At 39.9% G+C, this 15,119-nt stretch overlaps 2 protein-coding genes across 3 annotated transcripts in view; one reads left to right on the forward strand and one right to left on the reverse strand.

Annotated features, from left to right (window-relative positions):
- The first annotated feature begins 465 nt into the window (after positions 1–465).
- On the forward strand, positions 466–6,673 carry LOC134006059 (Fc receptor-like B). Of its 2 annotated transcripts, none has more exons than XM_062445123.1 (5): positions 466–707; positions 1,847–2,116; positions 5,156–5,401; positions 6,069–6,206; positions 6,493–6,673. In XM_062445123.1, the coding sequence occupies exons 1-5, from the start codon at positions 677–679 to the stop codon at positions 6,549–6,551; spliced, it is 744 nt and encodes a 247-aa protein (XP_062301107.1). In that variant the 5' UTR covers positions 466–676; the 3' UTR covers positions 6,552–6,673. The 2 variants fall into 2 exon arrangements, with proteins under 2 accessions (XP_062301107.1, XP_062301108.1); XM_062445124.1 differs by having other exon boundaries at positions 1,850–2,116.
- A 2,837-nt stretch (positions 6,674–9,510) lies between these two features.
- Positions 9,511–15,119, reverse strand: part of LOC134006179 (zinc finger protein 208-like) — a 1,001,836-nt gene continuing 996,227 nt past the window's right edge. The window contains 1 exon segment of the mRNA XM_062445263.1: positions 9,511–10,427. Within this exon segment, the coding sequence (XP_062301247.1) occupies positions 9,753–10,427 (675 nt within the window). The 3' untranslated portion in view covers positions 9,511–9,752.

Consider the following 15,119-nt stretch of genomic DNA (forward strand, 5'->3'; position numbering starts at 1 on the left):
CTTTCCTTCCTTCCTCTTTTCCTTTCTCTCTCCCTCCCTCCTTCCTTCCTTCCTTCCCTCCTTCCTTCCTTCCTCCCTCCTTTCCTTCCTTCTTCCCTTCCTTCTTCCTCCCTTCCCTTCTTTCCTTCCTTCTTCCTCCCTTCCTTCCTCCCTCCTTTCCTTCCTTCCTCCCTTCTTTCCTTGAGTTGTAGACAACAGGAGGGTTAAAAGAGAAATGCAACACTTGTGGCCACTTATTGCTCAGGTTTTCCTTTATAGCTGCCCTAATCAATATTCTTTAATCAATACAGGTTCTATATTTATCTAAAAAGTTGTTGCTTATTTGTTACTTGGTGGTTATTGGTAAGACTTTGTGGGACCAACTATACATGTTGGACAACTGAACAGGTCATGACGTAGAGTTGAAGTTGCCTATCAAGCCAATTAGGCCATAAACTGTTTAGCCTGAGCAATAATGTAGGCTAATGTAAGATTCAATGGAAAAAGGAATAAGGAGTAAGAAAATGTCTTATTACATTTGAGATTTTTTTTGTTTTGATGCTAAATTCTGAAGAATATCACACCAGCTGCTGACATGACACCTTACAAAGAGAGAGAAAGTGTGTCGGGGGTTTAGTCGTTCTGAGAGGAAGTGCGCAGATCAGCATGTTCGTCCATCAGTTAGCGGTGGGACAGGATGCAGTTAACACCGTTCTGCTTGGTGCTGAGTGAGTACAAACTCTGACCTTAATAAATCTCACCAGTGTGCAATGAAGTTTTAGTTAAACTTGTCTCAACATGCTGCTGACAGATATTTTAGTCTTTCTTGAATTACAAATTCATCTTTCTGCTTTATTTCTTCTTTGTTGATTTGTTCTGACATCTCGTGCTACTTCTCTACAATTCATCCCTTTTCGCCTTCCTCTTTGCTCTTTTCTTTCTTTCTCTATTCTTTTTCATTCTTGCCTTTATCGTCTCATCTTTTCCTCCCTTTTCTTTACATGCCTTCTTTTTCTTTTCACACCTTGTCCTTGCTTTTTATGCTTTTATATTTGTTTTTATACATTCCTGCTCCTTTCCAACTTTATCTCCCCTGCTGCCCATGCATGTCTCTTCTATGTCTGTTTCTTTCTCTCCACTTGTTATTTCTCTTCTCTTCTATTCTAATAAGCATATGCTTCATCCTACTCCTTTTCTGACATGTTGGGTTCATGTTATTATTGTTGTTTTGACTATTGTCATTGGTTTTGTTTGTTTGTTTGTTTCTTATGGCGCTTTTCCACTACACCGTTCCAGCACGACTCGACTCGCCTCGCCTCGGTTCTTTTTGCGTTTCCACCAGAGAAACTACCTGGTACCTGGTACTTTTTTAGTACCTGCTCTGGTGAGGTTCCAAGCGAGCCAAGCCGGTACTAAAATGTGACGTCGACACACTGCTGGCCGCTGATTGGTCAGAGAGTGTCGTCACTGGAAGCGCGACGTCCTACAGAGATCAAACCCCGCCATGTTTAAATACCGGCAACATTTGTTACAGCGACTTTTCTTCACGCGTGTTAGAAGCTAGAAGGTAAATTGGCTAAGTCTAGTACACTGTGGTGTAGAATGACGTCACAGCAGTTTCGCACCGCCGTGCTATGACGACCCCGCCCACGTTGAGTAGGTACTTTTTTGTAATGGAAAAGGTCTGTTCTGGAACCATGTCGAGGCGAGGCGAGGCGAGCCTAGTCGTGCTGGAAATGTGTAGTGGAAAAGCGCCATTAAATTACTTTTTTTCTCATACATGTTCGAAATAAATCAAATCAAATCTCATTCCCTCTTTTTCTTTCAATTCCTTTCCTTAATTTTCCCCCTTTCTCCTCCCTCTCAGCAGCATGCCTGCATGTCACCCCTGACAGGTCTCAGTTCTCCAAGTACGACTCAGTCTCTCTGAGCTGCAAGGATAAACTTAACTCCACCGGATGGAAGGTGAAGAGGAAAACGTTGGACGGTGGGGTCAGACCCTGTTCCTCTGGTTGGGGCGTCATTTCCTCAGGCTCAACCTGCATCATCAGGAACATCTACCCATCTGACACCGGGGTTTACTGGTGCGAGTCTCCAGATGGGAAGCAGAGCAACGGCGTCAACATCACCGTCACTGGTACTGCACACAACACTGAAACAACACTTAAACCTGTATTTAATAGGTCAAAATGTACATTAGAATCTACACATGACAAGTTTTAAATCAGGGTTGAACTCCACCAGAGGAGTTATTACAAGGACATTTGTGGAGTTGACAGCAGCTTTGTGACACTGCTACTATACATTAAAGTAAATATGCAAAAGAATATATGTTATAGATGCTAGTAACAAAATAAGTACCACTGTTTTTCTCAGTAGTCTGCTCCAGTTGTTTAAATCCTAAAAAAGTTCCCTCAGCTCAGCCTCTGTCTGAAACAGGCCATTGTAGCTCCTGTCTCTTTATCAAAGTCAAAGTCAGATTTATTGTCAATTTCTTCACATGTTAAGGCATACAAAGGAATCGAGAAGACGTTTCTCACTATATCCCACGGTGGAACAGATAAGACAGATGTTTCCTAACACTAAAGAGTAAACTTTGAAGTGCACAACAGATAAGACAGATGTTTCCTAACACTAAAGAGTAAACATTGAAGTGCACAACAGATAAGACATTTACTAATAATAATATAAAATTTAAAATAAAAAATAGAATGGATAGGCAGTAAGATAAAATACGATTTTGGAGTCTACTTTTGTATATGTAGGAAGTAGCAGCATAAGTTTCTGTATAGTTAAGTTGTGGTAGTGCAAAAAGGCAGTAATAGCAGTGTAAAAAGTTCTGTAAGATGTATTTTTTTAACAGATATAGTGCAAAAAGAACAGTCAGTAAATAGCAGCAATTTCAGTCTGTGGGCGGGGGGGGGGGGGGGGGGGTTGGCTTTCTGAAGGCCTGGAGGATATGGCTGGAGGGAGTGAAGGGAGAGAGTTTAGGTTTCTGACAGCCTGGTGTATGAAACTGTTTTTGAGTTTTTTGGTGCGGCCACGGAGGCTCCTATACCTCCTTCCAGAGGGTAGGAGGGTGAACAGACTGTGTGCGGGGTGGCTGGTGTCGCACACAATCGATGTACCTTTACGGGTGAGGCGGGTGGCGTATGTGTCTTGTAAGGAGGGGTTCCCTCCTGGTGAACCCACTCCGAACTGGCCAGCTTCAGGATGCTTCCTCCAGCTCTGGAGGCTACAATAAAACACAGAAAAAACTATAGGAGTGGGATTTCACTATTTCTCATTTTTTACTCAAGATGTCAACTTCTCAAATACATTTGTACAATGGAGCACAAATCCAATCCAAAATATGAGTGGACAAAAACCTCAGCAGCTTTGGAACGGACGGCCTTTTCATGGGGATGCCCAACAGCTGATGTCAACTTATTGGTAGAACGTAGAAAAAAACATTGCAAACGAAGCATTGAGCACTTCAAGTTTTGGACTTTAACTAGGATTAATATAGCTATTCAACATCCTAACAGTATAAACATAACATATAAATCATAAAAAGCATAATATGTCCCCTTTACAAAAATGCATGTCAAAAATCTTGTTGGTCCAACTTAAATTTTAATATAAACTCAATCTAACATGTTTAATTTATGCAGTTGTATTAAACTATGTCCAATTTAAACTGAAAATAATGTAAAATGACTAATTATTCTTAAGAGCTTTATCTACATACAAAGTAAGTAGGACTATCCGCCGTGGTAATTTTTAAAAAGTACAAATTTTGGTGTAAGATTGCGCAATGTTTGAACTGACCTATATTTTACAGAATTACTGGAAGCTTATGTGGTTTGGCTACTGAGGGAAATGTCTCTCTGATGTGTTCTGCAGCTAAAATAAAATAATAAATAAAATAAGTCTATTACAATGGTTCATTTGCTGTCTCTGTTTTTCCTGGTAAGCAGTGCAGGATAAGTGGGGTGTGATGGTAAGAGTAGCTACATTTTAAACATAAGAAAATATTTTTCTAAGTTAAATTCAGTCGTCATCATGTTTGGGTCAGTGATTACAACAGGAACATCTTTTTACAGGCAACAACTAAGAAAGAAGTAAAAGTACTACCTTTGTAATACTGGTTGCCGCCTTTGAAAATGACGTCATGTGATGTTGACGGAGCGAAACAGTAGGAACTCAACTGGGAGGGCTTTTTGGACAGTCTACAGTTTAACACGCATGTTAAATCATCTTTAAAAAGACGTTGATTTAACCTTTGTGTCGTCCTCCCGGGTCAAATTGACCCTGTCTGTTTTGACTGTTCCTTCCTCCCTTCCTCCTTCTCTCTTTCTTTATTTCCTCTCTCTTTCCTCCCTTCCTTCTTTCCTTCCTCCATCCCCCTTTCTTCCTTCCTTCTGTCATTCCTTCCTCCCTCCCTCCTTCTTTCCTTCCCTCCTTCTCTTTCTTTCCTCCCCCCTACTTTCCTTCTTTCCTCTGCCCTTCTTTCCTTCCTTCCTCCCTTCCTCTTTTCCTTTCTCCCTCCCTCCCTCCTTCCTTCTTTCATCCATCCTTTCTTCTTCCTTCCTCCTTCTTCTCTCCTTTCCTCCCTCCCTTCCTCATCTCCTCCCTTCATCCTCCCTTCCTTCCTTCTTACCTCCTTTTCTCCCTTCCTTCCTCATCTCCTTCCTTCTTCCTCCCTTCCATCTGTCCTCCCTTCATCCTCCCTTCCTTCCTCCCTCCCTCCTTCCTTCTTTCCTCCCTCCCTCCTACCTTCCTTCTTTCCTTCCCTCCTTCCTCCCTCCTTCTCTTTCTTTCCTCCCCCTACCTTCCTTCTTTCCTCTGTCCTTCTTTCCTTCCTTCCTCCCTTCCTCTTTTCCTTTCTCCCTCCTTCCTTCTTTCCTCCCTCCCTCCTACCCTCCTTCCTTCTTTCATCCATCCTTCTTCCTCCCTCCTTTCCTCCCTTCCTTCCTCATCTCCGTCCTTCTTCCTCCCTTCCATCCTTCCTCCCTCCCTCCCTCCTTTCCTTCCTTTCAAAAATAGTCTTCAATTTAAAATAAGTGAAACCTTGATAGAAATCTCAAGTTGAGAAAATAGTCACATTTATCTGCTATTAGTTTGGCTGTAAACCAAAACATTATGATACATATGTTGTGTATTGGATATGATTCCTATGTACAATTTTCTTCAGATCGCTCGGTGGTCCTGGAGAGTCCTGCACTGCCAGTGTCGGAGGGAGCTGCTATGATTCTGCGCTGCAAGGATTTAAACAACACCTCCGACCAGAAGTTCAGTTTCTATAAAGATGGCCGTCCCATTGGAAGCAACTCCACAGGAGAGATGACTATCCAGCATGTTTCCAAATCTGATGAAGGACTCTACAAGTGCAGCATCGCTCCGGGGGAAGAAACAATTAGCAGCTGGGTGGCTGTTGAAGGTATAATAACCGCTTTCTATAACGTTGCCTAATGCTAATATACTGTACGTATGAGGAAAACAGTAATTAACCCTCCTGTTGTCTTCGAGTCAAGGAAGGAAGGGAGGAAGAAGGAAGAAAAGGAGGGAGGATGGAAGGGAGGAAGAAGGAAGGAAAGGAGGAAGAAGGAAGGAGAGGAGGGAAGAAGAAGGAAAGGAAGGGAGGAAGGTAGGAGGGAGGGAGGAAGGAAAGAAGGACAGAGGAAAGAAGGAAGGGAGGAAGGAAGGATGGAAGGGAGGAAGAAGGAAGGAAAGGAGGAAGGAAGGGAGGAAGGGAGGAAGAAAGAAGGAAAGGAGGGAGGAAGAAGGAAGGAAAGGAGGGAGGGAGGAAAGAAGGAAGGGAGGAAGGAAGGAAGGGAGGGAGAGGAAGGAAGGAAAGAAGGAAGGAAGGAAGAAAGGGGGATGGAGGAAGGAAAGAAGGAAGGGAGGAAAGACAGAGGAAGGAAAAAAGAGAGAAGGAGGGAGGGAGGAAGGACAGACGGAAGGAAGGAAGGAAGGGAGGAAAGAAGGAACAGTCAAAACAGACGGGGTCAATTTGACCCGGGATGACGCCACAAAGGTTAAGTGAGTTTCTCTTTTTGACCTATTGGGTCTGATCTTCAAAATTAAGAGTTTATTTCTTTTCGCAGCTTCTCCTCCGTCTCCGTCTTCAGCTCCAGCTTCTTGTTCAGTTTCTGTCTCCAGACTCATGTTACACCTGGCGGTGGGAATGCCTTACTTGCTGTCCACCATCTTACTGGGACTCATCTTCAGAGATAGGAACAGAGGTAAGAACACTCTGGCAGGTGTTTAAGTATTCTTGCCTCTAATAACGAATCTCTGCTAATCAGATCAGGCTGTATTCAAAAACATTAAAACTGTGCAGATAGCTAGATGTAGTTGTTTGCTTCTTGAATTACTTTTTGCTTTTGTTTACTTTCAGCTTAAAAAGTTGTTCTAAAAAGAAACCCTAACATCTCAATCTGAGTAAAACCACCTAATTACTGCTTCAGCTTAATAACATCATAGTAAACATAGCAACTGATGCTGTTTGTCTCTTTCTGCTCACAACAGCTCAACCGGAAACAGAGAGAAAAGGAAGTAATGATGTCGTTATGGAAATAATTGTGTAGTCCTGCAAACTGGTAAAGCACCTCTGCATCACGTAACACTGCACCGCAAGATGTGCTGAGGACCCAGTCTGCCATATATGATATTTGACAGGAGCATATTCATCAGTTTAAGGTCAGTTAAGAGTGTGGTGACCATTCAAAGGGGCTTTTATACAACAGCTTCTTTCCTCATAAACATACTGAACATCTTACAACTACGAACCACTGAATCCTGACTAAATATAAATCATGTTTTGTATACCTAGCAATGAATAATGTGTGTCTGATGTCAAGCAAAACACATTTTTGAGTGGAGATGGACTTTAAAGTTCAAGAAAGATCTGTAATATTAAACCTTAGGTCATTCAAAATGTTCTTAATTTATGTAATGTAATTAACCCTCCTGTTGTCCTCGAGTCAAGGAAGGAAGGAAGGGAGGAAGAGGGAAGGAAAGGAGGAATGAAGGAAGGGAGGGAGGAAGGAAGAAATGGAGGAAAGGAAAGAAGGAAGGGAGGAAGGAAGTTGCCCTTTGTGAGGGCAACTGCAGTACTTAAAAGTAAAAAGTATAAGTATGAAATTCGCAACACAGCAAATATTCAAAAGTATTATAGAATGAGCCCTTTATACATTGGGAGTAGGACCTCTTCCACAGAGTCTGTCATACAGTAGAACCATAGACTGTATATAAAATGGACGTAACATCCGTGACGTCACCCATTGGTTTGTGGACTGCTGCTCGGAAGCGAATAGTATCGGATCTGAGCAGCGCCATCTTGAAAATTTCAGGTGCATGCCGGAAAAATAAAAACACAGATTCTACTTATATGGGTATCAGGAGGAGCATGAGGCGCCCTCCTGAACCTGTGAACCAATCAACCTGTCAGTCCCCACGTAGCCACGCCCTAATGCATACCCTGCTTTATCGTCACATATAAAATCAGGGAGGCTAAAATGTCCCAAATGAACATCATACTGCATTGAAGAAGGCTTTAAACTAGCGATTGAGACCATAAACACATTTTGAAAACGTTTACTGAGGTTAGAAATCAAGTGAGAAGTTGGTGAATTCTCCATTGACTTGTATAGAGACGGAAGTCCTTTTGACACCAAAACGGTCGCCCCCTGGTGGCCTTTTGATAGAATGCAGTTTTAAGTTACTTCCGCGTTGGCATCATTTCAGAGGACCGGAGCTCCCCGCCTGAGTAGAACAGACAAAGCAAACACTGACTCTAGAAGTTTCCCGGCCACCGAAATGGAGATTGTGGAGAAATTGTCAATCTTGCCATTAGATGCCACAAAATCCTACACACTGATCCTTTAATCTTTAACAGACTCTTGGCACTGAATGTTAAATCTGTTGCTCATGAAGAGAGTAAAACTGGCCTTTGTGTAATCTTGTTTGGATGAGAGAGGAGGAACATGTTAAAAAAAAACCATATAGGCTGATTTGTGCATAGGTATGAATACAAATGACATCTTTCTTTTGTTAAATGCTGCTGTTGTTGGTGTACAGGAAATGGAGGGGGGTGTGTGAGGGGAGTTTTTAGAGACAGTTTGTGGTTTGGGCTACATAGTTGTTTTCATCTTGCAAATGTTTGAGGTGTGAAGTTTTAGTCCAGCTGTCTAAAGTTTTTTTTTTCTTCCTTTTGACATTTCCTTTCTTTCCGGTGAAAACCCCAAATCAAAAAAAAGAAAAATCTGCAGGAAATAACAAATAGAAATGAATCAAAACATGAAGGAATGTGCAATTGTGGAATCTAATCTAAATGGGTAAAAACTAAATGGGAAAGGTATAGTTTAAAAGAAACAAATTACTACTTCAAATTGCCTTTTAGTTGTTTTTGTCTTTCTCACATTCTCATATAAATGTTAGATGTGTGGGTAGATTGTGGTGACAACTGCACTGGAGCTAGGTCAGTCTCAATTCTCAGAAGTAGAAACAAAAAGAAGATTGTGTCCCACTTTGAAAGCTACAAATAGGCCAATAGTTGTACTCAAAATATGTCTAACGTAAGTGTGGTACACAGAGACACACAACACAAAGGTTGAGTCCACTTTTCTCCATTTTAACTGGTTGCATTGTATTCTATATTTTGTGCACCTATTGCATCGTATGCTTGAAATACAATTATTTGACAAGATGCCGATACTTTTGTCCAGTCTATTTTCTGTGTGCTATGTGGTATTATATCAGATTTGACTTTTTTTTCTCTGCTTTTTTTGTGTTGGTCCAATGCAAACAAATGAAATAAACATGAATACCAAAGCATTTGTAATTGCAACAATTTTCTGGGAGAAGTGGTGCATTATCTTACAGTAGAATAACTAATAAAACTTTAACATTAACTCGTATACACATTTATTTCTGTAAACACACACTACTCAAAGTAACTGCTACTCAGTTTAACAGTGAGCCTCAGGCCTGTAACACCCAATAATTTGGTCTGGTAGCCAACGATTGCTAATGTTAGCGCCGTTAGCTCCAACGGTTAGCATATTGCAGCCATATTACATTTCTTTCTGAACATATGAACAGTGATTGAACAGTGAGTTAAACTGTATGAAGCAATACATAAAGAATACACTGGATTATTTGGATGTAACAACTGGAAATCAGAACAGTATTTCATAAATGAAAAGAATTCATAGAATCTGAAATCAAGAACTGGAATATTTGAAACAGTGGAATTAATGGATTAAACATGTGGATCACAATTAAACAATATTGAACAATGTATTTTAATAGGAGGCAGATGTCGAGCTGTAATATAGAGATTCAGCCATGAAGAGGCTGAAGAGTCAACAATTTAAGAAAAATGTAATATTTGATGGATACATTATTAATCAAAAGCTAATCGAAGAGCTATTTTTTGCCTCATTTAACCATTTCCTTTTTCTTTATGTGTAGGTATGTGCAGGTGTGTATGTATGTATGTATATGGACCGTATACTTTATATATATATATATGTGCACCATCATGCTAACCTACTAACAATGTATAAAAAAACACTAACAAAATGGTCAGATGCTACAACCCCACACAGATGCTTCAATTGCTTCAAAATAACATTCAATAAATTTAGTCACGTGGGCAGTTAATAGCATATATGCTGGTTCTAAAATAACAGTTGGTAGCTCCCAGTTTGTGGAGAAGCTCAGGATGGAACAACTCTGTTATTACAGGCGTGGAGAGAAGGCGGGGGGACACTGCTAACCAGTCTCTAACACATGGTCAGTATTTCAGTATTTAAGTGACTTCGTTGGTGGCTTTTTAAGGAACTGCCGTCAGTGAAAGTTCTCCCACACTGCTCACACCAGTATGGCTTCTCTCCAGTGTGAATACGTATGTGTCTTCTTAGAGAACCGGCTTGAGTGAAATGTTGCCCACACTGCTCACACCTGTAGGGCTTCTCTCCAGTGTGAATGAGTTGGTGTCTTTTTAGAGTACTGTCTTGAGCGAATATTTCCCCACAGTGGTCACACAAGTACGGCTTCTCTCCAGTGTGAATGCGTCTGTGGCTTTTTAGCTGACTGTATTGAGCAAAAGTTTTCCCACATTTGTCACAGCTGTACGGCTTCTCTCCAGCATGAAGGCGTCGGTGCACTTTTAGATTACTGTCCGTTGTGAAAGTTCTCCCACATTGGTCACAGCAGAATGGCTTCTCTACAGTGTGACTGCGTCGGTGCTGTTTTAGATTACAGTTCGTAGTGAACGTTTTCCCACATTGGTCACACCTGTGCGGCTTCTCTCCAGTGTGGATGAATCGGTGTAGTTTTAGACCTTTGTGTTGAGCAAAGGCTTTCCCACATTGCTCACACTCGTACGGCTTTTCTCCAGTGTGAATGCGTAGGTGGCATTTAAGAACACTGTCTGAAATGAAATCTTTGTGACAATGCTGACAGCGACGATTTATGGGCCTCTTTCTTCCCGTTTTTTTCTATAAACAGACAAATATAGAGAAAGATAGACAGGACAACTGGCATTAGAATTAACCAGACACAATGGGTAACTTTAAAGTGCTATAAATGGAGGAGTACTAAATGGGATTGGTAATGAGGTTCCACATGGTGTAGGGCACAGTGCATCAAGGTCTTGTTCAGTTCAATTCAATTTGATTCATATAGTGCCACATCACAACAAAAGTTGCGACACTTTCCACATAGCGCTGGTCTAGACCATGCTTTTTATCCTACAGGGACCCAGCATTCCCCCATGAGGAAGCACTTGGTGACAGCGGCAAGGAAAAGCTCTCCCTTAACAGTAAATTAACCTCATGCAGAACTGGGCTATAGGTGGATGGTTATCTGCCTTGACCAGTTGGTTTGAGAGAGAAAGGAGGAGATGGGAAAGAGAGAGACAATGTGACAGTGAAAAATAAAGTCTGTTTTTTTTAACAGTAAGAAATGTATTTAAATTAGTTTTCAACACTCTCATTCAGTTAAACAGAGAAGAAGAAATGTCAGTAATGTGGGGCTTTCATGCTGTCTCACCCTGGAAGGAGCTTTCTTCTCCTGGACTCTGACACCTCCTCTCTGCTTTCGCCTCTCCATCGTCTTCTTCTTCTACTTCCTCCTCTAGACAAATCAGAAAACATCAATCTACAATGTTTCTTGTGGGTTTTTTTTTTCCCAGTGTCACTTTTTCATCATACTGTCCTGGTTCAAAGTCTTGAGAAAAACTGGAACATTTAAGCAGATCAACATGTATTATGAAGCTAGTTTATTATGTTGTAAAGAAGTAAAAAAAAAACAACATGAAGAAGTGTGTTCCTTGCAGAGCTTCAACTTCAGTCATTCAACACATGAAACAGCTCAACTTTATTTAAATTAATTCTGATTTTAAGAGAAAAACATGAAAAAATAGCTCACAACATGTCAGCTGCTTTTTGGATTGTTTAATCAAAAAGAACTTTAATTACCATTTCTGTATATTCTCATTTCACTGATGCTGAGCTGGAGAGAAATGTTACTACATGGAAGAAAATGTGATTTAAAAAGCTGTATTTTCCTCTCAATGTGATGATTGTAAAATATCGTATTGATAAAAAAAGGTTATATTTTCTATTTTTTACATCCCTGTACCTAATTATATTTATTACCCTGTTTAGATAGTCTGTTTGTTTGCTCTCTTTCAAGAAACTCATTTAATCCGAAATGTTTCAAAATGAAGATAGGACTACAACTAATGACTTGTACTTTGGGTTAGATGTTTATATTTGTTTTTGAATTACTGTTTTATCTCCTACTCACCTGTCTGATTACAAGTGCCATAAACCAAGATGAAACTGTGAACTGATCAGCTCAGTGTTTTCTCTCTGTGTGGGTGAACAGCGACACCTAGTGGTGAAAAAGCAGAAGACAAATAACTAAAAGGCTACAACAAACTAAAACACATCAGCTGCACCTGTTAATAAAACTTTGACCAAATTTTAATAAACAAACACATAGTATTCTGTTACATACCTTCAGCATTTGTTTAACTATTTGACTTGTAAAATAAAAATAAAACATGACCTGCTCTGTGGTGTCTCAGTGATCTACTATAGACCTGCAACCATTAAGAGATTCATTGATCAGTCAATTGAAATAAAACTGGGCCATTGTTTGAGTTTTGAGTCATTAAAAAAAAGAAGAAGCTGAAATTCTGGTTCTAGCATCTCAAATATAAATATTTTCCTTCTATGATAGTAAGCTGAACATATTTGGGTTGTTGGTAGGGCTGCAACCAATAATTAATTTCATTATTGATAGATTTCTTCATCAAATCAATTAGTCTTTTGGTCTAAATAATGTCAGCAAATGGAAAAATATCGGTCACTGTTTCCCAAAGCTGAAGGAAACAACCTCAAATGTTTTGTTTTGTTACAACCAACAACCCAAAGATGTTAAACTAAGGACACTAGAAAATATTCACATTTAAAGTCAGATACAAAGACATTTCGAGTAAAAACAGCTAATCGATTATCATAATAAATGGTCAATAATCAGCAAATCATTGTAGCTCCAGTTATTATCATTGAGTAAACTTTTGCTATAAAAATTTCTTATTGGATTATTTATTGAATAATCATTGTATTTGTATTCATTTTCTGTCGATCGCCTTATCAATTAAACACTATCTGTAATATTAATATAACATAGAAATAATAGGAATAATTTATTTATTAATAACTGCTGGAAAATGTACTATTATTGGAGTTCAAATTCATAATATTAATAATATGGAGGACATTTAAATAAAATCCAACAAACAATGTGCAAATATACAAACATAGAATAAATAAGAACTTTACAGGCTATCTAAGGAGAAAAAGAAATGATTAAAAGCTCATTCTGCTTCATTAAAAACACGTTTCAGACACTTTCCAGCACACGTTGCAAAAATACACTCAGCTGCACCAAAACTAAGAGTTATAACCTTTATATTAGAAGGTTTTATTGCAGGACTGTTGTGTTGTTTAACCTGACAGATGTTATCATTACACTCATTGAGTTTAAACACGTTTTTTTAGGTTTATACTGAAGACATTTTGTTCCCTTACAAACCAGATGGTTTCTGTATAGAAACATTTCGACACATAAAGCGAGTAAACGTTGTTTCTACATCTATTTCTGCAGCTTCTGTCCCTTAAAGGCAGAATAAATGTGACATTAATGAGGTGAAACCGGCTAGCAATAAACATACAGAGAAAACAGCGCCCAAAGGTGACAGCTCAAACACTTTTTTACCTTCACAGCTTGCAGAACAAACCCCTCTTTTGTCTTCTTCTGCTTCTTCTTCTTCTCCTTCTAACCTTCAGCGTTTCTTCCATCTGTCGGTTCTTCTGTTAACACCTCGCATTTAAACGCTGCAAACTAAATAAAAACTCAACTAACCTCATTCAAAAAAAAAGCCGCAGCATCCATTTTGTCGCTGGTTGCCTAGCGACAGTGTTCAGTAGCTACAACCCTTGAAAACCGACCATATTAATCAACTGATCTTGTGTTTAATATGTAAATATAACTTATTTCATTTTAATGAACTAATATCAACATTATTATTATTATTTAAACTTACTTGAGGTCCTTGCCTGTTGCCTAGCGATGCGCGAGATTCCCGCTCCACAGTCAAGATGACGTCATCGCCCCTCCCCCACCACAACGGCAGTTTAATGCTTCAGACCACCAAAACTTAGGGGATACTGTAAGAAATATCACCTACATTCCCCATCAATATAATACACATTGCCTCTGAACCATAGACTGTATATAAAATGGACGTAACATCCGTGACGTCATCCATTGGTTTGTGGACTGCTGCTTGGAAGCGAATAGTTTCGGATCTGGGAAGCGCCATCTTGAAAATTTCCGGTGCATGCTGGGTAAAAAAACAACACAGATTCTACTTATATGGACATCAGGAGGAGCAAGAGGCGCCCTCCTGAACCTTTGAACCAATCCTCAAAATGTCCCAAATGAACATCATACTGCATTGAAGAAGGCTTTAAACTAGCGATTGAGACCATAAACACATTTTGAAAACGTTTACTGAGGTTAGAAATCAAGTGAGAAGTTGGTGAATTTTCCATTGACTTGTATAGAGACGGAAGTCCTTTTGAAACCAAAACGGTCGCCCCCTGGTGGCCTGGTTTTAAGTTACTTCCGCGTTGGCATCATTTCAGAGGACCGGAACTCCCTGCCTGCTCTGAAGTCGAGTCGAGGCGAGTCGTGCTGGAACTGTGTAGTGGAAAAGCGCCAAGAGTTGCCTGTATTTTCTTAAAGGATGAGTTCACAATTTTTCAAGTCTCAAAACAACAATTAGGTTTCCACTGAAAGTGCTTTTGCATTGTATGACACCTCAGCAGTCTGAGTTAAGTAGATATCTGCCTCATTTACAGTCTTAGTCACTAAAAAGACATAGATAGATATAATAGATAGTAATAGTCATGATCGGATCAACACTATTTCAGCCATACCTCTAATGTAGCCTCATAAATTGTCACATAGTTTAGTAATTAATGTCAGGTCAGAAAAATACTAAACCGTCCATGTACTGGTTTGCTGGTCATTGCACTATAACAAAAAGTAGGGCAGTGTTGTATTTGGTGGCCAAATCATTTAAACAAGTGTGAACTGGCAACCAATAGGCTCAGGGGTGCTCTATGTACTGATGATGATTGGATTTAAAGTTACAACATTTTAAAATAGGCCTAGACATTATCACTGTGACAGTAATACGACTTAATTACTCTAACAATTGAAAAGTAGGGAGACCCAGTAGACTTCCTCCTGGTGACCTCTCACCTACTGGTCCTTTAGCTCATCCTCAGCCTGGTGAAACTACTGGCTAAATACCAGTAGGCCAACACAGACAGACTCGGATCACCGGGTCCAAAGTGGGCAGCGTTACTGGGAAATGTTTATTTATACGTGGTTTATGGACTCTGGACTTTGTTTGTATAACTGCTCGTGATCATCACATTTTGTCTGGTCCTCACTTTCTGACACACTTTCAAAGAGCTGTTTGAGGCTTCAGAATTGGTTTTAAGGTGAAGGTTAGAATTGGATTAAGGTTCAGTTTTGGGTATGGGTTAGGGTTAGGCATTTTG

Source organism: Scomber scombrus, chromosome 23, assembly GCF_963691925.1.
Source record: "Scomber scombrus chromosome 23, fScoSco1.1, whole genome shotgun sequence".
Lineage (NCBI taxonomy): Eukaryota > Metazoa > Chordata > Actinopteri > Scombriformes > Scombridae > Scomber > Scomber scombrus.